Source organism: Rhipicephalus microplus, chromosome X (genome assembly GCF_043290135.1).
Source record: "Rhipicephalus microplus isolate Deutch F79 chromosome X, USDA_Rmic, whole genome shotgun sequence".
Classification (NCBI taxonomy): domain Eukaryota; kingdom Metazoa; phylum Arthropoda; class Arachnida; order Ixodida; family Ixodidae; genus Rhipicephalus; species Rhipicephalus microplus.
In genome coordinates this window covers 263,594,541-263,621,601 of record NC_134710.1, presented here as the reverse complement: position 1 = coordinate 263,621,601, position 27,061 = coordinate 263,594,541, and the positions used below count along the sequence as shown (strand labels likewise).

Below are 27,061 nucleotides of genomic sequence, written 5' to 3'. Positions count from 1 at the left end.
AGTGTGACCTCACTGGGGCACCCCGCCCCCTACACCCTCTCTCGGAGCAGGTGCTGGTTCGCAAGAAAGTTCCTCCGGCGGCATCGTTATGCATAACAGAGCTGCATGTCTGCATTCTTTTGACAAAATTTCTACATTTCCATGTTCTAAAGTCACAGCTCTTGAAATAAGGGGGTCGCGGAAGGGTCACTGCTCATAGTGTGGGAATTTGCTCGTCGTAGCTGGATGGAGAAACTTTGTTTGGAGTACTGAGAGATGACTAGCATGCAGTGGGCTTCACCCACATAGATGCCAGCCATAAAAAAAAATCTGATCTTTTTCCAAAGCGAACGTTTTGAATGTACACGATTACTGGCACTGAGAAATATTTACATGGCATGGATGTAAACTTACTCAATTTTCATCGTGGCATGTGCAATACAGTTTTAAACGAGGTACAGCATTGGCGGCAGCATGGTTTTGAGCTGCTGTGCGCAAGGTCACGGATAAGATTCTCACTCATTGGCCAAAAGTCTCATCGGAGATGAATGAAAAAAAAAAAAAAAAAAACGCTTCTGGCCATGAGTTAGGCCGAGGTTAACATATACTCGTGAAAATCAAAGTGAAGTTCTGCCGCTGCGTTTCTCAATAACCCAGTGAAAATTCATGTGGTGTAAAACCTGACATCTTAATAATATATAATTTTATCTGGCACAGTTACCTTGCTGCATTTGACACCTATAACGTGTTTTCGTACCTGTCGCTCCTTTAGGCCTGATACACAAACTTCTAACACGCATTGTCACTTCATAAGGATCGAGCCGTAAAAGTACAAAGTAGATAAACCAAAATCTCCACTGTTGCCATTAACACACATCAGGTATCCAATATTACAAGTTATAGCCGTGGTGAAGCATATATGCAGATTCGGCAACGCTACAACATGCTTATAGCTTATGTGTAGTATATATCACCAGGAAATCATGCACTTTATTTTTCTGCACGCCACGCATTTGCTGAGATGTACCCACTCACAGAGGATGACGCCGAATGTATTTTTACCTTGACTACAATGTCAGATCGTAAAGTTTCATCGACAATCGGTTAGTGAAACCGGCCCACAATGAATACCAGTGTTTTCGCAAACAGGACGCATCGCATTATTCACACTGCAGACACCATGCACAATATTCCCAGTTTCACCGTCCGTAAGGATGAACCAATATTGTCGATGCCTTTCAACGCACACTACACGCCACAGTCAACACTGCACATTTTCGAAGATGCTGCTGTTCCTCGCACAGGCCACCACGTGTGTTCACTTCTCGTAGATAAACAGCCAGCCAGCGTGACGAATATTTCCTCACGCACTTTATCACACACCTAGATGTTGTCTAACACATGCCACAGCTAATGTTGCCACTGTGAGATGAAGATTAAGCTTTAAAAAAGAAAAAAATTGCCCCAAGCCCCGAGCGACTGCACTCCACTCTGCCACCAGCGGGAGTGTTTTGCCAACCACCACCATGCACGTGCACCGGTGACGTACCCCGGTAGAGGTCTATTGCTAGAGTAAATTTTCAGACACCTATTAGCTCACGAAAAATCTATAAACAGCGGTGGGTTGTGTCGAGCAGACATTTCGACAAGCGGTCTTGCCTTGGCTAGAACAGAACAAAACTGTTCTGTTCTAGCGTTGAGAAAAACAAGCCCGCTTGCCCGACACAACCCCAGTTTACAGATTTTTTTTCATCATAAGGTTCCATCCACCCCTTCCTGTCGTTTTTGGAATACTGTGTTCATTACACACGAATGATAATATTGCAATGTGCTGCACGCTAATCAAGCATAATGGAGTAAAAATAAAATTGCATCACTAACAGATAGCCCCACCATATTTAATAGACAAAGCCAATGATACAATTTAAAACCATAGCACTTCATTATAAGATGACGGAAGATCAGTTGACTGCAGATTTTTTTAAAGCCAGATTTTTCAGACATGGTAGTAAATTCTGACGATTTCATGACAGCATCACAAGCCCTATCAACGTCTGACCACTGTTACGAAGCGCTCCGCCGACGAGGTTACGAGGAGCGCCACGAAACTCGCCGCTTACAAGGACACCGGCCGCGCCGACAGCGAAAGGGCTCGAAGCAAAGAGAGGCTTCCCTGACACATAGGTCTAATATCTGAAAATTTTGACGCTGTAACTCTTCGGCGTCAGACTTTTGGGGCTTTCAGCTGACATTCCAGGTATGAAACAGCATTACTTAAAAGTTCCTACCGTTGCTCATGAATGCCCTTGTAGGCTTAAATGAGCGCTTTCAAAAGACGTTCGACGTCACAATAATGTTCAATTGTTCATATACATCGTGATAGTGCTTATGCATTGCGGCTTTGCCGCAACGCATAAGCACTACGCGGTGAAGCAGATAAAAATTCTAAGGAGCTGGTATTATCACGGAGCGAGGGGATGTCTAATGGATAAGCACTGGAAATGCTCAGAGGCGTGATGGCGATAAACACGTAAGACTTGATCGCTTTGATAAACATGCCAAGAAGATAAGGGAAACAGGCTGCCGCACCGACGCATTGAAAATGTCATTTTTTCCCAGGACGATAGTGCGGTAGAATAGGTTGCCTTCCGAAAGAGCAAAGGTTACTTCACATGAAGTATTTTCAAGATTACTTCAGAGCCTAAAGTAGTGTACTCGCGAGGATGTGTAGGGACGAGACGGTATTGTAAAGCTGCTTTGTATTGTCTACTCCCACGTGCCGCTATGTATAGTTGACAATGAATTACGTTATTATTGTGTTGTAGAAGTGCCAGTATCTGTATTCAGTGTTGAAATTTTAATATTCTTTCCTCCCCACTGTAATGCCCTTGGGTGCTGTAGGTACTATGATAAATAAATAAACCTCCCAAGCTAACTCCTTGTTACTGCATGTGGCACGGTTGTCGGCGTACTGCACGCTGTTAATTACTCACACGCACCGCCATTCATGCTGCCTTTTCCTACGAAAACAGCTTGCCATCGGCGAGCCCATGTGTTATCAGGAATGGAGTGGGCATCAAGAACACTTTTTAATGACGAACGTGTGCGTACGAAAGCGCCCCGATAGGAACGGCGTAGGCGATGTGCTGCACACAACTAGAAACGATCGGTCTCGTGTGACAGCAAGTGCAATGTGTCACCGGAGATTTTTGTACACTGGCGCATCTTTCAAGTACACACACTCATCGCGGAGGTTCGGACAAGCATTCCTCTATTCTGCCATATCCTTTATGTTCTGCACCATTTCCACACGCTCTAGGCGATACATCTGCAACTTATTCCGCGCTTTGCTAGTACTGTATTGGCAACACTCGCCACATGGCGAATACAATAAAACCTTCCTAATTCGAACTCTGTTATTTCGAAATCTCGCTTAATTCGAAGGATTTCCACGGTCCCGTATTTTGCAAAGCAAATTTAAGTGCATAATTTGAAGCGGCGGCCGGCAACAATCTGGTTAATTGGAAAACAATCTGGCAATTGGAAAAAGAGCCATGTGCCAGTTCCACATCCCAATCATGCCGCGAATCCGCGGAACAACTGCTATTAATAGCCCCAAGGCAATGCAACGAATCGTTACTAATGAGTGGCAGCGGAAGCACCCCAGCCTCGCTACTTCCAGCACCAAAAGAAAAAAAGAAGAAAAAACGGTTTCGTGGTCAACCAAATTGTGTGCCTGCAGAAAGCGAGCTATGCTTCACTGCAACACAGCAGTGACACACGGGCAGCTTGTCACATGTTTCTTGCAACATGGGGTTGTAAATAAATTAATAAAGGACAGCTTAGCGGAAATCACGATGTATGTGAACCTCCGATTGCCCCAGCAATTCGAGTCTTTGCTAGCAACCCCTACTTCGAAAGTTTCAAAGATCATATTTTCCACCCAAAACGCATCGTGAGCTTCGTCACACTGGCGAATATTAAATTCAGTTATAATAGAAAGAATGTGCGAATGGTCGCATCATGACGTGCTGACGGAGCGAGGAGCAGGCGACATGCTGCCCGCATGTCACGACTGTGTTGCGGTGAAGATGCGTTTTCTGCAGGCGCACACTTCCGACGATCACGACCGCTTTTTTTCTTTTTTTTTTTTTTCGGTGGCAGCAGTGAGGCTCAACATTCCTCCATGTTCGCGGCAAAATAAAGACCAGATATTGCTAGAAAACGTGACCTTTGGAGCCACAAGCTCGCCGGCACAGCAAACAACGAGCACTGACATACTTTGAATAGTTTTCCAAGTACCCTGCATACCACTTCTTGTATGTTCTGTTGATTCAAAAACCCGCTTAATTCAAAGCCACTGGGGCAGCGAGAAAGCTTCGAATTAACGGGGCTTTACTGTATTTGCAAATGAACGTCGGCAGGCCCTGAATGTATTTACGACAGCCTGAGCGTGCACTGAAATGCCTGATAAGTGTATTCTAGGAGGCATTGAAGCTATTATAGATATGGCTGCGAGGATTTGATTACTTGAACGGAATAAAAAGTTATAGACTATTTCCCAGTCCCTAGACGTCCGAAAATTCTGGCATTAACTGCGGCCCAACCATCCATAGTCCCAACAGTGACATTTGGCCCTGTTTGGCTTGGCTCGAATTGCGGCTTACACAGGTGCACCCCAATTTTATTTTCAACAGGAGAACCTGAAGTAGTTTGGTTTCTGCAAGTCTGAGCATTCCCTTTGGCACAGGTTGGGTGCAGACTAGCCAGATTTTAAGGGAATGTAGTTGCGCGAAGCAGCCAAAGCAAACCGGCACAGCGGTAACATCGCTGATTCAACCCGACAAAGCACTAATTGACCTCTCATTGCTTTTCACAAAGCTGCAAAGGGTAGATGGCCAGTTAGTAATTATTGACATCCATTAAAACGTTCCACCAGTTTTGAGCTGAATTGAAATACCTTACATGTTTCTTTTCTCACCAGCTTTATATAGCAATGGAACATCACGCAAGATCATAGCGCCTGCAGAGGTGGTGTCTCGGACAAATTCAAGCATGCAGCAGCAGAGCGCCAGACAGCACAGGGAGTGAGAACTTAACGCTTTTTACATTGCACAACCACGATCCACTTATTTCGCTGCCAAATAAAGCTTGAACGAGCTGAGAAGTGTCATTCCTGCAAGATAAGACGTGTACCTGTTAGTACAATAATGTGCCAGCGGGCGTTGAAACGAGCGTTTCGTTTTGCTCGGGCTTTCAATGACTGTCTGCTCTGACGGCCACGAAGTGGCGCGCCAATCACCATGCACGAAGTGTATGGCTTTTCCACTTCTCTGTCCTCACGACTATATGTTGGGGCATACACCTGTACTAAAATTTGAGTTTGTATTGCTAGTTTAATGAGGCTTGCTACCTTTTCGTTGATACTAGAGAACTCTTCGTGTTGCATGCAAGGTCTTTGCGAATTAAAAATTGACATCAGATAGTCCCCTGTCAGGAAGTCCTCCATAGCACACGACATGTTTGGCATTTAGTACAGTGCATGCCTCCTCGGTAATTTTGGCAAGATCGATATTTCAGTTAATTTTTTCTAGCAGCTGAAGTAACTTTTCCAGCCCAACTTTGCCTCATAAGGTTCTCATGTCAAAAGTTCAAAGGTTCAGTTTCCAGTAATGGCCTGTTTGAGCAAAGGAACCTTTAGTGCCCCCTGCTTCTTTACATGTCTGGCGGCCGCCATGGTCAGATGTTCAGCAGCTGCTTGGTGTCCAAGGGCCAGGGCATAGTAAAGAGGCTCATTCTTCAGATTCCTGGAGCAACTTTTTTTTTTATTCCCCAAGCGATAATACAATGCTTGCCTCAACGGTTGGATTTTGCAACACGCTCGAGCTCGTCCTTCTTCTTGATCGCGTAGCTGTTGGACGAACCCTGCAAAGTGAACGCCAGGGGATCGCAGTTAATTTTGACATAATATTGAAGCAACAGCATCACCCTTTTCCTTCAATGTACAATTTCAATGAGAACACCGTATTGTTAGTTCCAAGTCTCTCGTATATAGAGCACAAATTGCTGAGGACTGCAAGGCCAACATGCCAATTTATCTTCAGTACTTTGCCAACCTGCTATTTTGTTGCTGCTAAGAGACACCAAAGGCCAAACAGTTTGGTTAACAACACACAAGAAAAAGACCACACACTGCCAAAAACCAAGGCCTTCAACCAAATCCTTTCCTTGTAGGATGAAAAATTTTACACACACACACACACACACACACAGTGCCGAGTAAATAGTCTGGGCATGCGTGCAGGCCCCAAGGAGGCACGCGCCATGATTTTTGGTGCCCAAAACGTGAAGACACATGCAGACCAAGTGACATCTAGTGCCACAAACATGCAAATGTTTTGTCTACCGGCATGCAGCGAACAATTTCAGAGACCAAGAGCCACCAGTTTTGATTTTAGTGATCTCCACTTAGGGTGCTCTTAGGACTAGGAAAAGGCCCATTAACACTGTTGTGCAATAAGACAGCAAATTGGACAAGTGTGTATCTGTTCGTACTCCAGCGAAACAGCATTTTTGCCCATTGCACAATCCCAAAGCAAGCGCAATTTTTTTTACACATTTCTCCTCACAAAATACTAAAGCTTCTCGTAATGCAACCATCTAATCACTTGTAAACAGGAACTTGCAGATGGCAGCAGTCATGCAAAACTAGTGAAGATGCATGCAAACTATCAATACTTGCATAATTTGCAGACCCCTGAAGTATGACTGACCGATTCAATAAAAACGCCCGACAGTAAGTCATGCCATGTTGTGCCTTCTGCCACACAGTGCACATACATGCTCTGCACTGGGAAACGATTTACTCCAACTAAAAAGTACATAAAAAGGCGTAAACCCGACGATTCGGAACTGACTTGGTTCCTCGAAGGGGGGAAAGGAGGGTTTTGAGAGATGAAGAGGAGGGTTTTGAGGGCACGGTTAATATTTTGGGCCGTTCGCTGCATATGCCACGACTACAAATAGAGTCGTGGCATATACAGCCATGAATCGGTCCCCGTGAATAAAGAACCAAGTCTGTTCCGAAACGTCAGGTTTACGCATTTTTACGTACTTTTTGGTTGGGGTTAAAATCGTTTCCCAGTGTAAACCAGACATACATCTGTCAAATGTTTACATTCATGCTCTGCACTGCGCCAAGTTCAAGGATTCTGAATCGGGGGAGATTTCCTTAACGGGGTGGGGCTGATTTATTTGCTTCTAGTTTTTTTATTTTTCCGGCACAAAAGAACAAACCTCTCGAAAAACAGGGGGGGGGGGGGGGTCTCAATCGCAAGCGCCACAACCGTCAGCATTGCAGTTTGATGGTGGCTTAGAGCGGCCAAATACACAAAAGAGTAGGATTTTCCACTAAGGCGTAAGTTTCAAAAGATCAACACAACTAACAGAATCTATTTCCCTGAAAACAACTCGCTTATGTTTTCAGAGGACACACGAGAACGGACGGGACGGCACAGCTGGCTGCCGCAAAAGCGCAGGCCAAGCTTTGTTCACTGCTATATTCTTACTTTTGACAGGAACGCCAAAATGTGTCTGGCCCTTTGTATTCATTACGATGGCAATTTAATGAACCATCTAGGCTGGTTTTCTTGCTGTTGCCGCAGTCATGTATGCGTATATATAAATGAACACTAAAAAAAGAAAAAAAAAAGCCCCAGCTCGCCACGATCTGATCCGATGCGCACTTATCTTTCACAGGTATTTTGCCCCACGGAAGGGGGGGAAGGATTCAGATGCTGGTGCGCGCGCTTATCTTTTGGTGGGGAGAATCGTGTGCCTTCGGCTTTTACTGGATCGATTGTGTTAGTTGCCAAGCCCACAAAGGTCTGCACAGGCCCAGTTTGCAAAAGAGCACGCGTTTCATACACAGCGAGGTATAACAACTGGGACACTTGTTAGTTTGTACTCATCAGTACCTGTGATTACGTATGGTGCATAGTTTTTGTTTAAGGGGGGACGCGGCACTTCGGGACCGAAAATCAGCCAAAAAATCGAGTTTTCGCGGACCTTTTCGCGTTCCCGACATCATTGCGCACCTATTTACAAAATTTCACAGCCGAATACCATCAACTTTTATCGTTATTCAACTTTAAAAAACCGAAAACGGGCGTCCTGCCCTTTAAATTGAGGGCGAATAGCGCAGGTTTCGGCTCTACGATACGCGGGAACTACGCGCTCGATCGGCACTATTTTGGTCTTGTTTGAAAGAACGCGTTTTCAGCTGTTTTTTTTATTCAGTAAGCAACATTGAGCGTTTCCCCGGCTCGAAAAACGGGGCCTCAAAGACGAAGAGCCACGCTCACTGCCATTGGCTAAACGGCGCACGTGACTGAAATGGCGCTTTCCGGTTGGCTGGAAGCTCGCGGCTTGCGCCTGCATACGCGACCCGACGCCATTTTGAAAGGGTTACCGCTGTGACGCCTCGAAATCGGCAGAGCACTCTGAAGCTTCTGATCGTATCGCCATGCCTGGAAACGCAAAAAAGTATTGGACCGTGCACGCATTTGGTCGCAGGAAACGCAAAGGTCGTGGGAGAAAGTCTACGAAGTCATCAGAGCCCTTGGTTGACTCCGACGAACGATGTGTCGACGCTCCGCGGCCGTTCAGCGATGGTGCGACCGAGCGCGTTGCCTCCGACGACGATGACGGCGAAGCGAACTCCGGACGACTACGAATCGACGCCAAGGTGGTGACAAACGCCGAAGTTGAAGAAAATCATGCCCGGGAGAAAGCGACGCTCGACCGGCTTTCATCGGCGCCAGCAACTGCACGGAAAATTGACTTTTTCACCGCGAGTTGTAGCGAGGCAACCGCACAGGACTCGGACCACGCTGCTCCTTATCTGCTTATGCATCTAGATATCCTAAACGCGATAATGGGTGCCTTGTGTTGCAAAGCCTGCCACGGACCGGCTACGATCGTCAGAGGGGATCGGGACTACGGACTTGCCGTGAAAGTGCTAGTGCAGTGTGAAAGGTGCGGCGAGATCGCGAATGAATGGACTTCGCCCCGCGTGAACGGCACGAAAACGTGCAATCCGTTTGAAGTAAATCTTCTCGCTTCGAGGGCGATGGTGGCTACCGGCAACGGCCAAACGAAAATGAACGATATTTTCGCAACAATGGGCATCTCACACCGCGGTATGCACCACAAGACGTTTCAGCGGCATTTGAAGAACACGCTGGCACCCGCTGCAACGCGAGCGGCTGAGTCCGCTATGAGCGAATGTGCGGAAAAGGTTAGAACAATTTATGATGACTTGTGCTTCGGCCACCGGGGCAATATTGCCGTTAGCTACGACGGCACGTGGAAGACGCGAGGCCATTCTTCCCACATCGGCGTGGGCACAGTTATCGAATTATTTAGTGGCTACGTGTTGGACTACGTCGTTCTTTCCAACTTTTGCCTAGGCTGCGAGGTGGGCCCAAAGCCTAGTAGTGAGGGCTATCAAGAATGGAAGGCTAACCACAAATGCCAAAAAAATACGAACAGCAAAGCGGGGCAAATGGAAGTGGAGGCGGCTCTAATTCTATTTCAGAGGTCGCTTGAACGCCATGGCCTGCGCTACACAACTATGCTGTCTGATGGAGACTCTGGGACATTTTGCGCCATACAAGACGCCAAGGTGTATGGTTACATTGACGTGCAGAAGGAAGACTGTATTAATCATGTACAGAAACGGATGGGCACCGCATTGAGAAACCTGGTGCAGAAACAAAAGTGCGATGGGAAAAGAGGCCTTGGTGGGAAAGGCAGGCTCACAGGTGAGCTGATCACCAGGCTGAGCACATATTATGGCCGGGCTCTGAAATCGCATGAAGGTGACGTGGGCGAGATGCAAAAGGCTGTGATGGCCACATACCGCCACGTCACCTCCACTGATGAATGCTCGGACCACAGTCTGTGCCCAGCTGGTGAAACTTCACGGTGTCGGCACAATGCCGCAAAAGCAAAGGGTGAGCCCGACCCCAGGCATGCCTACAATCTACCGAAAGACGTGGCAGAGGCATTACTACCGGTTTATACCCGGCTTTCGGAAAGAGCCCTGCTTCAGAGGTGCGAACGCTGCAAAACGCAGAACTCCAACGAGAGCCTACATTCGGTAATCTGGAGTTTGGCCCCCAAGGAGCACCATGTGTCCCTGTTCGCTGTTGAAGCAGCTGTTGCAGAAGCAGTGCTGCGCTTCAACACGGGCAATTTGAATTCTGCAACGGCAATCTTAGGTGAAATGGACATGAATGCGACAAGTACTGGTGCCAGGAGAGCGAGAGAAAAAGACCACCGTCGCAGCATTGTCTCCAACAAGAAAAGAACAGCCTCATTGGAACTCCGGAAGCTAGTGAAGAGGAGGCATGAGCACAGAATGCATTCAGACTATGCTTCTGGTGCGTTTTGAGGTTGTCTTGTTGCATCTTCTGCAATAAAAATGTGTGCCCACGTTTTTTCTCGATTTCTCAAAACGACAATTTTCATGTGCTTCCCATTATGCCGGAGCAATATCTCTTGTTCTATCTGGGTTATCATTACGATTTCTTTTTTGTTTCGAAGATAAATGCAGGGGATGTGTCGTAAAGTAAGTTTTATTGTAATAATTTTTGGAGAAAATTCTCTAAATGGATCTTTTGTTTCAAGTGTAGATGGGGAAATTTTTCATGTCATATTCAACATCCCACAACTTTGCTTCGAAATAGCCCAGAACAATGATTTATACTTTATTGCACACTGTGAACATACCGAATTGGTTCTATAGGTTGCACATCAATATCGAAGTTACAGTTAATTAGCTAATTAGGCCTTAATTGAAAAAGTCGCAGTTCGTTATATCTTTAAAACTAATTGTCACAGCAAAAAAAGAATTAGATTTTTGAAATCAGCAGTAAAATCTACATAGGCTCTCCAAATTTGGCTGAGGTACTCGCAAAAATAAAAGAGTTTTTGGAAGGTGTAGCATCCCCCCTTAAACACTGTTACATATCGAGCGGAAAATCTTGTTAGCTTGCTCTCGTCCTGTGTGTATAGTTTTCGTGCATCTGTGAGAGAGCAGCGCACTGCACGTTACGATCTGCTTGCCGTTCTTAGCGTGACGCTCCAAGTTGTTGCTGTCGCATTCATTGCTTCGCCCTTATGGCAAACCTGCAACTTTTTTATGTATTTGCGGCCTTTAATCTACTGCTGCGTGCCCTCAGAGCTTTTAGATCGCTATCGTGTCGCCGCAACCGCGGTTTTGTGCACGGTGGTTGCGGCACACGGTAGTTCCTTTTAAAATCCTCGTGCGCTTGTATGCGCAGGCACCAAAAATAAGTCTGTTTATGCGATCCAAGATCGCATCTGCCGCAGATCTGTCCGCAGAGTTTGAGGAAAGCAGCTCCGATTTGACTGGTTGAGTACACACTTTCGGGGTTCTGTCAGTTACGTCGTCGCCATACATTATCGTGTCAACAGCGACCGCAGTTTCGTCCACAGTGGTTGTGGCAAAGACAATCACACCCACTGTAAAAGACAGTGCGTGCGCCGGTCGCACGCATACTTCCGAAGCTTCGAGTACGTTGCTCTTGCCCTTCGTTCGACGGTTTTCATACTGAAGTTCGTATCCCCCGCCGCTGTTAGAAAATAAGTTCGGAGCATTCAAATTTAGGCCCAATGGACATAAAAAAATTTGGCAGGAGATTTCCACAAATTCGTATCTACCGCGGTTTTGCATCACTGAGATTCTACAATACGTTTAGATGAATGCTTCTTAAACTCATTTATAATAAAATTGGTAAGGTTCGAAAAGCCTGGAGCGGATTGAGCTGCTTTTTTGCCAATGCGGCCAAATCACGCACAGAAATTTCGATTTCCACGACAACCGTACAAACGGTAAAAACAGTCGAAATCCGGGAGTCTCCCGGCTAATCCGGGAGACTTGGCAGGTACGCACTATCCCCTGATCAAGGTTACAGGCAATGTGGGCCTGGAAAAAAACGCATACACTCCCAGTCTGCTGCCATGTTGCGCATCAGTTTTTATATGCTTCTTGGCATTCCCATTGTGCACTACTTTATGGTTATGCAAGTAAGCCACAATTTAAGAAAAAAGTGAGTAAAATTGATAATAAGCATTGTGTATTTCAAGCACTGGCCACAAGAATACAAGCTCACAGACATGAAATTTATAGAAACAAAAACAAGTACAATCTGTATTCCTTGTTTTTGCGTTTTGCAATGAGACAGCACATTTAAAAACATCAAGCGAGTATCCCGCCACTCATGTAGCTTAGGCATACTTAAGTGCTTCAAGACTGACCTTGGCTGCATTTATCAGCTCATCAGCCAAGCACTCTGCAATGGTTTTGATGTTGCGGAAGGCACTCTCACGGGCACCTGTGCAGAGCAGCCAGATGGCCTGGTTCACCCGGCGCAGTGGCGACACATCAACGGCCTGACGACGCACTGTGCCAGCACGCCCAATGCGTGTGGAGTCTTCACGAGGTCCACTGTTGATAATGGCATTCACTACGACCTGCAATGGGTTCTGTACCAAAAATCAATTATCCATTACCCATGTGTCCAAGCATTGCACTTGTAGGCTACACGTTTTATCACTGAATATGACAAAGTAGTTTCTTATTCTCCATGTGCCACTTTGACAAAGCTTTCAAGCAACAAGATTCAGTAGTCATTATCCAGTGTGTAACACATTGATGTCATTCGTAAAACAGATATGAATAAAACAGCACAATATATTTTTAACCTGAACAGAAAGAAAGCAAATGTCATAAACAAAAGTGCAAATAAAACCCAGACAGTACACAGCCGTATTTAGTGGATACCTTCCCTGCTGTGCATTCTAATGAGACAGACGCCAACTCAGAAGTGAAGCACGGCAGAGAAGCTGAGGGATGCATTTCTCATAAAGACAATAGGTCACAGATAGCCACATTAGTAATGAACATTTTGATATTGAAAAGGAATTTCATAGAAAGAAAAGTGACATGAGCAGTTCGTTAAAACATTATGCCTACAAACACGACTGGTATTTTCATGCACCCAGAAGACACGACTTGTCACAAATAATGGCATGACCATTCATCTACGCTTAAAAGCTGCACACTCTCGCACTAGGAGACAAAACAATACCAGACCTCTCCAGTAAGAAGGTGAATGATCTCAAACGAGTGCTTCACGATCTTCACTGCAAGCAGCTTCTTGCCATTGTTGCGGCCATGCATCATCATGGAGTTGGTCAGACGCTCCACAATGGGGCACTGGGCCTTGCGAAACCTCTTGGATGCATAACGACCAGAGGAGTGGGGCAAGTACTTGGCATGCTTCTCCTTCACTGCAATGTAGTCCTGCACAAAAGCAATGCACACAAAGGTAATGAAATTCTGTCATGTTTCACGTCTATGAACATGAACTCTATCAAAAGCACAAGCACTCAATTTAAAGGACTAGAAATAATTATGTTGAGCTTAGGCCTGAATTGATTAGTAATGCACTGTAGGAGACAATATAACAATGCTGACAGCCACTTCTCACATTTGTCGCTCTTTCCTTTCACTCGCATGTGCTCACTCACTCAACATGGGTTATGTTTCGGCAATGCTGCACGCAAGATGGGGTGGTGCAAGTCATCATGCTCGGGATGGTGAGGACACCCCTTGAGAGTGTTTCCCCCCCTGCCCCACCCCTCGAAATTTATAGTTGAAAAATTATACTGCTGTGTGGTTTAGCGATTAAGTTAAGTGCATTCGACTTTAGTTAAGGGGGCAGACTGCTCTTTGGGACCAAAAAGTGACAAAAATATTCATTTTTTAAAATTGACATATTTGGTTTTTGCAAGTATTTTTCTATCTCTCTGCAAATTTTCATGCACCAAGAAGTAGTAATTTTTTTGTAATGTCATTTTAACTGTCCAGATTCTTGGTGCTGTTAACATGCAGAACCTGCAAAAAAAATGGGAAACCGACTTTGAGGCTTCTTTATAATTTGCCAGCCCCTCTGTCTAAAGCTCTACTACAAATTTATGAGCGCCTTCGTGAGGATTGCTAAACATGCGCACCATGATCGTTGCTTTTTGAAGAAACTGTGTGTTTTCAGTTTTTTCTATTTTTCTCAAAAAAGTAAATTTGTGACTATTCAATTTTGAAGCCTCGATATCTCTGCAGCTAGGGCAGGTACAGCAATATTTCTATTTGCAGTGGAAACCTGTATGTGTGTAGAATGCAAGTATGGGAGCAAAATTTAGAGCACATGCCTGTTTAATTAATTACTAATCAAAATTGTAACACAATTCCAACTGCTTTTGAAAATGTATAGTTCATTTTGCTGCAAAATAACCAATAAAGGTCTAAAAACAAAAACCTCTTCCATACTTTCACTCTATAGTCGTTAGTCTATGTTGGCATATCCTAAATATCACTTTTAATTAAGCACTTTTTTTTCTATGGTGGCCTTAAACAATAGGGAGTGAACTTAAGTTATCTCGGCAACAAAGTGAGTGACAGGAAAACTAATTACATATTTGAAATCAGCAGAAAAAACTGTATAACCCTATGCAGTTTTATCAAGATCACTGAAGAAATAAAAAAAAAAATGTCTAAGACCAGTCCGCCCCCTTAAACCCTCTAGAACATCGTAGTAGACTACTGCACTCAAAACAGCCCCTTGATCTGTTTCATATAGAAGCCTCAGCAATCAATGCAGTTACGAGAGTTCTGAACCCACGTTCATTTTTCAATTTGCCTCGGCATGATTTTAGTTTTTACAAAAGTGAAAACAACCTACATTTATATAAACAAAATGGTCATCATCAGAAGATAAGAGTCCTTGTAAATATATGAATTTCACACAGATTTAGTTATGCAGTCACATGATAAAAGAGGACTGACTGCTAAATATAAATGCAACATAAAGGAAATTTTCTTTCTCTCAGCTTGGAAATATATTAACACAGCCTAGGTACATACATCGAAACATGCAGAGGTTGGATGCAAAAATGCAAAGAAGACGTAGGCTCGCATGTATAGAGCTTAGCGTGCACTTTTAAATTGAGGGCTGAAGTGCAGATGATATTTGTTTGGTCGGATCACTCAGAGGTATTATGCACGCGCTCCCTTTTCGTTTCAATGAAGAGCGAATACCTGAGCAAATAGATGGTGCAAATTTCTATTCTATTTGCGCCGAACTGTACGCATGTCAACGGCCACCGTACACCGTGACAGGCGAAGTTTCAAAAATTAGTCGCGTCGATGACTGGGTCATGCCGCGCTGTACAATTCTCTTGAAGGCCACTCGATGCTATTGAACCTCGCACCTTCACCCATGTCGTCTTAACGAGCAAGCAGCGCGTGATTGATTGGTATGTGGGGTTTAACGTCCCGAAACCACCATATGATTATGAGAGACGCCGTAGTGGAGGGCTCCGGAAATTTCGACCACCTGGGGTTCTTTAACGTGCACCCAAATCTGAGCACACAGGCCTACAACATTTCCGCCTCCATCGGAGCCGGGATTCAAACCCGTGACCTGCGGGGCAGCAGCCGAGTACATTAGCCACTAGACCACCGCGGCGGGGCCAAGCAGCGTGCGAGTTCCGAACGATGTGCGTGAATCGAGAGCGATCGCCACAACATTACGATGCGAGTGCCATGCTATGCTAACTAACATGGCCACAATGCCACCCTCTAGATGATGGCTACTACGACACGTCGTGTGTGCAGAATTACTTTTATGTATCTGCAAGTACTAAACGCAATTTGTAGAGCCCAGCATACCAACCAATTCTGCGTCCACACGAGTACCAGCAGCCTTAATTAACCAATTTTACCTCTGAAGCCTCAAATTACAAAATGGAACGGTAGTTGGATGGGAGTGCGCATATAAGGGCTTAAGCACTTCTATACTCTCTCCTAACAGATAATGTAGCCGTATCAGACTGGGAATCTTCGATTTTCAGACCTCTGGCAGCTCTTCAACAGCCAGAGCGTCAGCCATCTAGTTCCGGTTGGGACAGAAACGGCGTCGTGGTCACGTGTGTGGGGAACCCGAGACAACCTGAAGATTGCAAAATCGAACGCTGGGACAAGCCAGCAGCGTAAATATATAACAAACTCTACGGTCGTGGCAGCAAGCGAAAAAATGTGCCGCGTGCATGTTATCTTTTCTTCTGCATTGTCCACTTGCAAATACGTGGCCAAGCATGCCGAAGAGTTGTAATAATATCCTCGAGCACACACGTTACACTACAAGTTTGTACGCCCGCACGATCACTCGCAACTCGCCGCGAGCTGGCACACGCCACCTTGAGAACAATACAAGGTGAGCAGCCCTGCCAGTGACTGCTTGACAAGCTTACATCGTTTTAGTCACTGCACAACACAAAGCAAAATCACGCAAGAATGATCGTGTCCTAAAAAAGCTTGAGGATACATACCTGCTCAGCTACACGCGTTGACCAACTTGCGTTTTGGTCAAAAGTTCGAACATGCGTAGGTATTGGTACGAGTGCACATTGTGTCTAAAATAAACTTATGCACCACACGTTTTGGCCTCGTTTTGACTTGACTGGGCCTCTTTTTTAATCCTAAGTGGCACTTACAAAGTCTCACGTATCTCGCCTTTGATTTGAGCTACTAGGTCATATCCGTACATACTGCCCAGCATTAATTATTACCAAGAGGTGAAAAAAAAAGCCAATGAAATGAACAATGAAAGAATGTATGCATTTTTGAATCCATCTTCATTCTCCCCTTCCCCTCGCGTTGTAGAGTAACATAGTACTATACCACATATACTGGCCCCCAGATCGAAGTACGCTTGCACGCCGTTCGCAACCAGCGAGCATCACACACTTAAAACTAACTGTCGCGATTTATATTATTCAGTCAGGACATCCTATCACCATTGAAGACAGAGTGGTCAAGTTCTAAAAGGTTCACGCACGCAAACATACGACGGAGCGGGCTAGTCCGACCACAATCGTCTTCGCTAAGTGCACAGGAAACAGGCACGGCACCACAAAGGACCACTGCGAAAAAAGAACTCGAAAGTGGTCTCCATGCGTGCGTACGAACGTGTATGTACATAAGTTTTGAGGCATGTTCACGACGCAGTTAGCCGGCAACAGTTCGCCACGTTGTTCACAGAAGGAAGCTTCACGGGAAACATACCAAAAGCGATAAACAGTAGCTTCAAACACTCGCGGCTCCATCTCGCACGGCGAAACAGGCTTTAAAAGATAACGTCACTCGTAATGACAAGCGAAGGCGCGGTCCCCAAGCGCCCACATAGCAATCCGACGAGCCCTTATAAAGATGGCAGCGAGCGCGCACCGTATCTTTTGGGCGTCTGCTAGCGCGACACATACCCGAAACCTTCCACGACTAAATTGTACTGGAAGCATCTGGCGACTCTCGGGCTCCCCGCGAGTAGCCAGAACCGTCCCATCCGAGAAAAAAACGACCGCCAACCGAAAAGGCGCCGGGGGGGGGGGGGGGGGGCGGGGGGGAGCGCGGGCTCTGGTAGCCCGCGGGTAGCCAGAATGAAAAATCGAAGAGCCCGACTACAAACGGCATACATATTGCTCAGGACTCGGATTCCTTTTGCAAATCCCTCTGGACGCGTCCACTCGCGAGTTCCCCGCAAGGCCTATTCCGCGTTGTAGCAGATAACATACTTACAAATAAGCTTTCAAGGAATTCGTTAGCAGTTACCGATTCATCCTTTTGTTATCACACGCCGAACGGCACTCAATAAGAGTGAAAATTCACATAGCCTGGCGACAATACATACAAAAGCTCTCACACAAGGCCTCGTTCACAAAGCAAAAGGGTTGGATGACTACACAGCACTTACAGTGAGACCGATATCGCTGACTTGCACATCACTTGAGCTCCAACGTCCAAAGAGTTTCGTTTCTAGCTGCTCCGTAGGAACAACTGTCACCGTTGCAGGCGCAGGATCATCCCAGCAGTCACCCATTTTGAGCTGCGAAAGGCAGACCAATTGTACCGCGAAGCCGGCACGGACAACGTGGTCGCCCACATTCCAAGTACCCGCCGCTGGAGCAATATCACCGCTAACTCAAGCAAAAAAAAAAAAAGTTTTCTTTCTTGCCAGTTCACGTCAACTATGCCAGGAGATAATACAACTATTGCAAATGCACGTAGCAAAAAGACGATCGAGTCTGACAGCGTTCTAATACAATCCGGCAGGACACGTTTATGTAGACACCGTTAGGCTTAAGCAGCTCGAAAAAACCAGTCACGAAGTTTGAAACAACATCAAAACCTAACAGCATAACAATTAGTGTATTAACAGACTCTAGTAATAGCAATTAGAGTTCAATGATTGTGAGCTGCGAGTAAAATTGAATTGTGCCGTTGTCAGATATAATCTCGTAAGAAATATATCACGCACCCTGCGACCGCTCCGCTCGTGGCAGCTGCAGAAGTACGAAAGGGCCGTACTGGTCCGGATCCAGCCTCAACTGACAAAGTTCCGGTGAGCGCACGCTCGCCCCCTGGAGGCGAAAAAAAAATTTTCCATTCTTGATTGTGCGCGGCTAATATACGAATCTTCCAGTTTCAAGTATTTTTGTTGTACCTGGACATTGCATTTAGCACACGCATAAAATTTAAAAGGCCCCAGTCACATTTACAGGACCAATTATATGGTATGTGCATGCATTTTACGAAGCGGCTGGCATCGCTATAACAGGTTTTTACGCTGTGCGAAGATGCCTGCGAAGTTTAGAGCGCCAATATTTTCGATCTTAGATCGCCTGTTTTATTTTACGTTATTCTGAAGGAATGCTAGGCTTGCACTGCACCTTCAGGTGACGTGTAGTCGTATAGGCTTACGCCAACGATATAAGTAACATGAAACGACGTACAGGAAATCGCCGAAGCTGGCACCGCCGTCGCGTGCGTCGACGGGTGATACTGTGCGCAGTGGCGGTCGCTCTACAAGGTGCAAAACAATGTCGCCAAAATTAATTACGTTCCTCAGATGTAAGCCAGCGATAACTGTTTGTGTGCTGCTCACTTTGGGGCAAATGGCAATCACAGCCAAGGCTGCCGAACAAGACGCGACGTCTTCGTGCACTTACCAGGCGAGTTCCACCAATTTTGTGGCATCTGAAGGCACTCTCACAAAATACAGAGCTAAAAACTAAAGTGAACACTTTTACTGCTTTGCATCTTGTCCAACTTGATCCTTAGCACTCTTGTTACAATTTTCAGCGTGTCATTACAAAAATAAATAAGGAAGCAGAACAACACTTCTTCCTTCTTTAAAAATAGAGTATTGGGCGTTTATTTTTGAAGCTCATGGTTTATGCTAGTGTACGAAGGCGCCATATATAAGCAAGCTGTTTCAGCACTGGTGTAATACATTTTGCGATAAATCTAATAAATGCAAAAAACTAGTCTGGCTATGTAAAATAAATAAAAACAATATGAAGAGGCAAGAAGCAAAACCAACAGGAACGCTAAAAAAAAAAAGCAAGAACAGTGCTTCCTCTGTCGAATTCCGACCCTCTCGTGTGAAAGCTCATCCGCCCTGCCACATTTACTTTGACCCTTTCCCTTGTAGGCGATATAGTTTTCTAGCACGGTTCCCTCATTACGCGCCCATTTCTTGGCCGAAAGTAAGACGCGAAATTACAGGATCGAATTTCCATCGAAAAATTTCCTTCTCATTCTCAGTGGTCAAACATGCGCGGATTATATAGCTAGTAGTGACGAATTTTAATTCGCAGATTGCTGATGCACGAGAAAACGCGGACAAAATAAAAAAAACAACAAAACAGGGACACCCATGTACGAACACGTATCCCGTTATTCTTTCCTCACGTATCCGTCATTTATATAATTGTGCTCGCCATTGGAAATACAGAAATATTGCGGGTAAATGATTTATTTTCCTCGGTTTTTTATGAGCCGCATTAATGTAAGGAAAATGGCAGACTTTGTGTTTCTAACAGCATGCAGTAAGCGATCAACAGAATAAAGACGCCAGGCCTGTGCGGATAGCGCAGCGCAGTCACATCGAAAGCTATATATATATATATATATATATATATATATATATATATATATATATATATAGAAGAGCGGCCTTTCAGAACCTTTTCTAAACACTCATTGGGTAACTGCTACAAGCACACTTAGTGTGCTTGTAGCAGTTACTCAATGTAGCAGTTACCCAGTTACGGCATTAATAATAAAAAAAATTTGGGTAGCGGAATTCGTTATGCTATTTTGCGTCATTCTTCTGAGAAGCGTGGTATCCGCTATAGGCACTTGCAAGGAATTTTGTGCCGATTGTTCATGCAGTGGCTGACGGCGATGAGGAATTATGCCTGAAGTGGGTATGTGCCGCAGTTATTAGGTGCACAAGAACAAGCTTTTTTAATGGGTTGCAACATTGGACGACCCCCTCGTTACGCTATTCGCATTATGCGACGACTCGTTGTTATTCAGCTGTTTTAAAACGCTTTATAAGTCGTAATAATACGATTGCTTTCCCGACATCAAGCCGGACTCGCTCGCTGGATTTCGTGCCGACCAGCTGTGCCTCCGCAATCTCCGACGACAGCGCAGCTCTGGCCGACTAGCTCACCCTATATACGCCATCTCTTGACGCCAAGAGCTCTCGCTGAGTGGTGCCCCGTCCTCGGACTTCTGCAACTCTGTCTATCTTTCCTATCTTATCCTCACTTCCGTATGTGGCTGTCCCTGAGCCTCTCTCTGCTCCTGCTCCTCTCTCTATCTCTATACCTTTAATTCCTATCTTTTTTATTCCCCCCTTACCCCCACCCCTGATGAGCTATACTGTTGGGGTGTACTCCCCTTGAGAGACAGTTAGGGGGCTCACTTTTCTCTTCTTTTCATTTAGGAATCACCCCCCACCCCCCGACATCAAGCCTGCCTATAGGGCAAGTTTGCCAGTCCCAAGCACCAGTGTTGCTCAGTGGTTCTCTCGGCACTGAATGGAAAGCTACGGAGGCGGTGTTTCTGCACATGTAGCACTATGCGAAGTAGTCCGTTTTGGCGCACGTCTCGTAACGGCGTGTAAAGAGACGGGGGTGCACCATCAGCGTTTCATGTAGACGCAGACGCCGCTTAGCGTTTGAGGTGCACGTAAAAAGGCGGGACTTTCTCACGCGTTCAAGAACGCGAAGTCAGAACAGATGAATTAAAAGAAATACGAATATCTTGCAGGCGTGAGCTGCGTCCTGTCTTATAGCTCCACGTTGAAAATAAAGGAGGAACATTTATATTTCACGCTGAAAATAGGGGCGCTACTTTGGAACTACCTTGGCGGTAAGAGATGCACGTGATTTGGCTCCGTAGCTTTCCCTTCAGTGCCAAGAAAAGTTGTCGCCGACAGAATACTGGTTTCTGCTGCTTTCGTCCGCCCATTCGTTCTTGCTTCCGCCCATCCATGCGTCCGTCCGAGTGTCCGTCCGTGTGTCCGCCGGTGCATCCGTCCGTCCGTTCTTCCGTCTGTCCAACCATCCGTCCATGCGTCCACCCCTCTGCCTGTCTGTGCGTCCATCAGTCTGTCCGTCTATCTGTATGTCCGTCCGTCTATCTAGTGAACACTTCAAGTACAGCCATCTCACATGTTTTAATCATGTATTCATCATGTACAAGTGCCGCCATCCAGCGGACATTCTAAGGGCCACTCTTTCGGGTATGTGCCACCGGTGGCTACATACACCATCGGAGGTAGGACACACCGACACCCTCAGGAGCTTCGCCTCTAAAATAGGACGTATATGTCTTATTGGCGTTTCCATGCCTTTTGAGAAGTGAGGCAACACTGTCCCACTGTCTCGTGAAGCTACTTTCCCGATTTCACTTGCGTGCTTACTTGTGAAAGGCACCAAAAGAAGTTGGACAGAGCGGCACCTTGCAAGCTCGACATGTGAACTTTGTGCGGACCTCATTTCCAGTTTCGGAACACCATCTGCACCTTCTCCGTGGTATTTCTTTTTGTGAATTGTGGTTGCCTCCTGTGAATCTGATTTAATCCGAGACCCACCCTGACCATTCTTCTGTTTCTGCTTTTTGTTTGTTTTTCGGAATGGCGCAGTTCTAGTGTAGTGCTTAAAAGTATGTACATTTGTCAGTTGTCGTCCTATAGCACTAGACGAAACCACATGTAGCTTATGTCGTTGTTGGCGTTGTGCTGTAGCCCCGTTGCGGTGGTGGCTAAGGTACTCGGCTGCTGACCCGCAGGTCGCGGGATCGAATCCCGTCTGCGGCGGCTGCATTTTCGATGGGAGTAGAAATGTCGTAGGCCCGTGTGCTGAGATTTTGGTGCACGTTAAAGAACCCTAGGTGGTCGAAATTTCCGGTGCCCTGCACTACGGCGTCTCTCATTATCATATGGTGCTTTTGGGGTGTTAAACCTCACGTATCAATCAATCAATCAGCGTTGTGCTGTATGAACGCGTTCACGACAGCTGCATCAAAGAGAAATATGCGGTACCAATTGACTTTTTAGAACACCTGTTAGAAGTGTAGGCATTTCGCTTTTGGTCGAACATGTCAACCGCTCCCATGCACAAATGGTAGTCTGCCACGGCTTTCCGGCCAGTCACAGCCACTGAAGAGCCATTTGTAAGCTTTCGGGGTACTTACAAAGTTTCTGTTGTATCATGAAAGTTTGACAAAACATAAACATATTTGGTGTCGTGCCATTGATAAGCTGTAACCTCACCTTTGGCGCGCCACATCTATTCTCCTTTCCTGAGCATGCTTGCCTTGTTTTTGAGAGGCAAATCCTTTCTGTTCGTGCGGACAGTACCTGCGCAGCAAGGATGCTCCTCTCGGAGAGAGTTTCCATCAGCTTGGTGCACGTAAAGTAATTGTCGAAAAACAGCTGCGTTCCAGGCTTTACGTTCACTGATGGGGAAAGCACGACATGTTCTCCAAGGCTTTGGTTGGCTGGCCGTGATGTATTTTTTTATTCATATACCTCAGATTGACGCATACAGCCCGTCTTTGAGTCTGCCCTGCACCAAAATTTATATCCACGCTTTATAGGCTTCATCGGAAGGTACTGCTTCATGCTAGACCTTCCTTTGAAAGCCATCATGTTTTCATCAATGGGCTGATAGGATGATGGCAAGTACTTTTCCTGGAAGCTCCTGTTGATGTTGATGATTGATGAGCTCGAGGAAGCAGTCTCGCAAGCATATAGCAAGCATCTTCTCCTTTCCTCTCTTCTTTGCTGTGGTCGTTCACATGAAAGGAGTTCATGATGTACTGGAAACGCTTGAACGACATCACTTTGGTTATTTCTTCAGAGTTGAAAAGTGAATCGCGGCTCCAATAATGGTAAAATTGGTGCCGTGGTGACATGCTCATCAGCAGAAGCAAAGCAAAATAAGCTTTTAGCTCATCTTCTGAGCCTATTTCGTCATGTAATTTTCAGCACCAGCGCGGTTAGTGTGCTCTAATACCATATCAATCACCTCGTCGTCAAAATACAACGCGAAGCAATCTACTGCACGTGGCACCGTCTTTTTCGTGAACTCGGGGTCCCATCATTTTGGACTCCCGAAAGAAATGTTTGGTTTATTTTCACTCCACCCTTCACCAATTTCTTCTTGAAGAGCAGCTGCTTCGACATCGGTCTCTGGTTACTTCCTGGTTGACACTTTTCCTGCTTTCTGAAGTTCTTTGTCGGCGTTTCTTTCGTTTCCCTTTCGATGACCCAGGTTAATCTTCGTCGAGACTCGAGCTCCGGCACGAACTCATCTTCGCTGCTTTCTGCCTCGTCTCCGATTGCCTCAGACTCGTCAGGCAGGCAAAATACACATGAGAACGAGCCCATTGAAATTGAAAATGATCGAGAAATATATCTGAAGAAGAAGAGTTAGTGTCAGTTAGTCCTAGCAAAACGTGCCTGAAAATTTGGATTATGTTGGCATTGACCAATTTATCTAGCCTCCAAATACTCTGATTTAAAAAGTATTAACACCAAAACTTGCGGAAAACATGTTTCGAGAAGGGCAAAAAAAAAAAAAAAAGAAAATTCTACTATTCATCTTGAACTCTCGTAAATCCAGTTCTACACGAGCAAAAATTCTGATCTCTAAATCAAAACAAAACAAATTTCACATGATCGGTTCTACAACGCCAAATATGTAACCGCAAGCAAACTGCTGCAAAAATTATTATTATCAGTGACCGATAATTGATGGCAGCACAATTATTTGGCGCCAAGTTCATCCGATTTTAACTGAGACAGCGTTTTTGTCACACACAAAAAAATGTGTAGTTTTTGTCTCATTATCCCTCAAAGGGTTAAAAAAATTTTGCGCAGAAAAATACTATAATGGTTCGAGTGTTATTGTTCGAAAATGAGTTCATGTACAGTACCATTCATTCCATTCACTTCATAACGCACCGTTTCTTTCCTTTTGCATGCACTGCCTAGTAAATTTCGATTCTGTAGCAGAATAGTGACATTTATTTTATGTATGTAAGTTTTCTGGGGTAATGGAGCTTCGTCAAGTCAATTAAATAACGAAGGACCAATTTAGAGGTTTTTATATAGTATTAGATAGTATTCATTACCAGTGGGCTTCATAAATTACCAGAGGATGCACCTTTGCTGGGAAACTTTGTAGCGCCGACTATTGAACGCGTGATATGAAAAATACATTTTTGCGTACTATATGCTATATGTGTTATGTGTTAAAAACAACAATTCAACGAATGAGACCAACAACGTGGCATGTAAGTTCAATTCGCTATTTTTTGTTTTATGATCTGTCTGCGTGTTTGCCATTGGCACAATTTTTTAATGGTTTGGAGCACTCGTGCCCGCCATTACAGTACTTGGCTTCTCAATCAATGTAAAATACTTTTGTGCTGGAATATGCTGATGGTTGGATGGCGAAGCTTCATTCAGAGTCCCGAGAGATGCGACTAGCGCGTAGTGGGCTTCTCCCACGTTGAGACGGGCAGGCTGAGCCCAGTTTTTTTTTTTTTTTTGTCGAGTTATCTTCCTCGTTTCTCGTATGTCTCTTTGTCTAGTGTCTTTGTGCGTGTAGTATGAAATCATTCAGTCAATACCAACTAGCCTATAGTCCTTAACGAGCCCCTCGCATTCTTTTCACCATAAATCGTTCCAAACTTTAGTTTCAGAGACAACAAGAACGCCTCCTCGAGTTACAGAGCATATACACGCGGGCTTCCCTTTGTGAATATTATCTGTTATTTTTGTAACATGGATGTATCCTTATGCACTCCTCCTGCACGGATTGTAAGTACTCACGGAGGCCTGTCGTTTTCGCTATAAGTCGCATTGTTTGTTGCTATGTTACATTTAAGGCCAGCGTGAAGGACGAATGCCTCAATAAACTCGGTTTTATCTCTACAGGTCTGCTCTCAAGAAGGGATTTTGTGCATCAGGTGAACGTTATAAAGTAATAATAGTTGAAATACCGCTTCTCCTGTCGTCTGTGTGTCTGTGTCCGCGCTTCGTTTTGTATTTAGGCAAATAACTATAAGTTACGCGACAGAACTCCGAACACACACTACCATGGTAAATACACATTTGTTCTGCAAAGAAGACGCGTAAGGCGAGATGAATGACAGCGCTGCCTGCAGGGGGGAAGCTAAACAAGAAGTGACGTGCTCGTCCGCCCCACCCTTGTCGCACGCAGAGCTGCTTCGTGGGACGGCCGGATGTGCTGAATATCCACATAGTGTGCCACAGCCACAACGACGTCGGCTGGACCGAGACGCCGGAGGTCATCTACAACGAATGTGAGCACAGAGGGACGGCAGTGTCCCTGGCTTGCGCACACAAAAAATCAAGCATTGCAGCGGTTCACACAGTTTTAGCACTGGGGCTCCAAGCGGGTTGCGTACCTGAACTCTTGCGTTCTGTCGTATCCTCCTAGCGTTTAGCTAGCAAACAGAAGGAAGTAGGGAGGGTACAAAAAACGCAATAGCCTGGGGCCCCAATATCAATACCATGCGTTTTTTTCTTGCATGTGTCATGCATGCGCAGAGCGTTCGTGAAACATGTGCTCAAAGCAGATATGCATCCATGGGTCCGGAAGCAACCAGATCACGGTGCTCCTTTAATGTGATATGTAGAACAATGCTGGGCATTGCTAGTGGAATGCGTCCCGCTTACTGTGCGGCAGGAGTTGTGGTGCAGTTAGAGGGAGAAAGATAAAAGGACGCATAGCTAACGGCATGTTCATCCCTCCTTTTTTCAAACAGTTGACTTGGTCACGCTAAACGTTGCGTTCGAATATGCATGTGAGGAATGGGTACATGAAAGCAAGTCAATATTGAATTTCGTAGGATTATGAACACCAAGCTTTCGTGGCATTTCTGCCGACATTGCGATCCACTGGGACGTTGTAGCAATACAACATGCATGAATGTAGCTGTATATATATATATATATATATATATATATATATATATATATATATATATATATATATATATATATATATATATATATATATATATATATATATATATATATATATATATATATATATATATATATATATATATATATATATATATATATATATATATATATATATATATATTGTTATGCTATTCCCGCATAGCGTTCTCCCTCACCTGAGTAATCGGCATTCAATCCTCTCCGTGTCAGTGGAGGTATATATATATATATATATATATATATATATATATATATATATATATATATATATATATATATATATATATATATATACAGCTACATTCACTGATTGCGGCAATATGTTGATATTGCTATCATCCTTATTCCAGTTTATTTGTCAAGAGTTTTTAGAGAAGTATCGGTGTTCTCACTCATGAGTCCACTCACTCGAACTCAGATCGAGCCGTGAGTCTGAGTAAGTCTGGGTGAGTAATATTTTCGTGAGTCTGAGTCCGAATGAGTCCGGTTGAAGAAAAGTTTTGTGAGTGTGAGTCTGTGTGAGTTCGGCTCAGGAAAATTTTGGTGAATATGAGTCCGAGTGAGTCTAAAGCGCAACA

The 27,061-nt window shown here is 45.0% G+C and overlaps 2 protein-coding genes across 2 annotated transcripts in view; one reads left to right on the top strand and one right to left on the bottom strand.

Moving 5' to 3' along the window:
- Window positions 1-5,783: 5,783 nt before the first annotated feature.
- On the bottom strand, window positions 5,784-18,544 carry LOC119161554 (uncharacterized). Its single transcript, XM_037414092.2, has 5 exons — window positions 18,441-18,544; window positions 17,877-18,008; window positions 13,163-13,372; window positions 12,325-12,552; window positions 5,784-5,904 (listed from the first exon to the last, which is right to left on the bottom strand). The coding sequence occupies exons 2-5, from the start codon at window positions 18,000-18,002 to the stop codon at window positions 5,836-5,838; spliced, it is 633 nt and encodes a 210-aa protein (XP_037269989.1). The 5' UTR covers window positions 18,003-18,008; window positions 18,441-18,544; the 3' UTR covers window positions 5,784-5,835.
- A 366-nt stretch (window positions 18,545-18,910) lies between these two features.
- Window positions 18,911-27,061, top strand: part of LOC119162236 (lysosomal alpha-mannosidase) — a 91,530-nt gene continuing 83,379 nt past the window's right edge. The window contains exons 1-2 of the mRNA XM_037414698.2: window positions 18,911-19,134; window positions 25,714-25,816. Of these exons, the coding sequence (XP_037270595.2) occupies window positions 19,003-19,134; window positions 25,714-25,816 (235 nt within the window). The 5' untranslated portion in view covers window positions 18,911-19,002. The remainder of the gene's footprint in view (window positions 19,135-25,713; window positions 25,817-27,061) is intronic.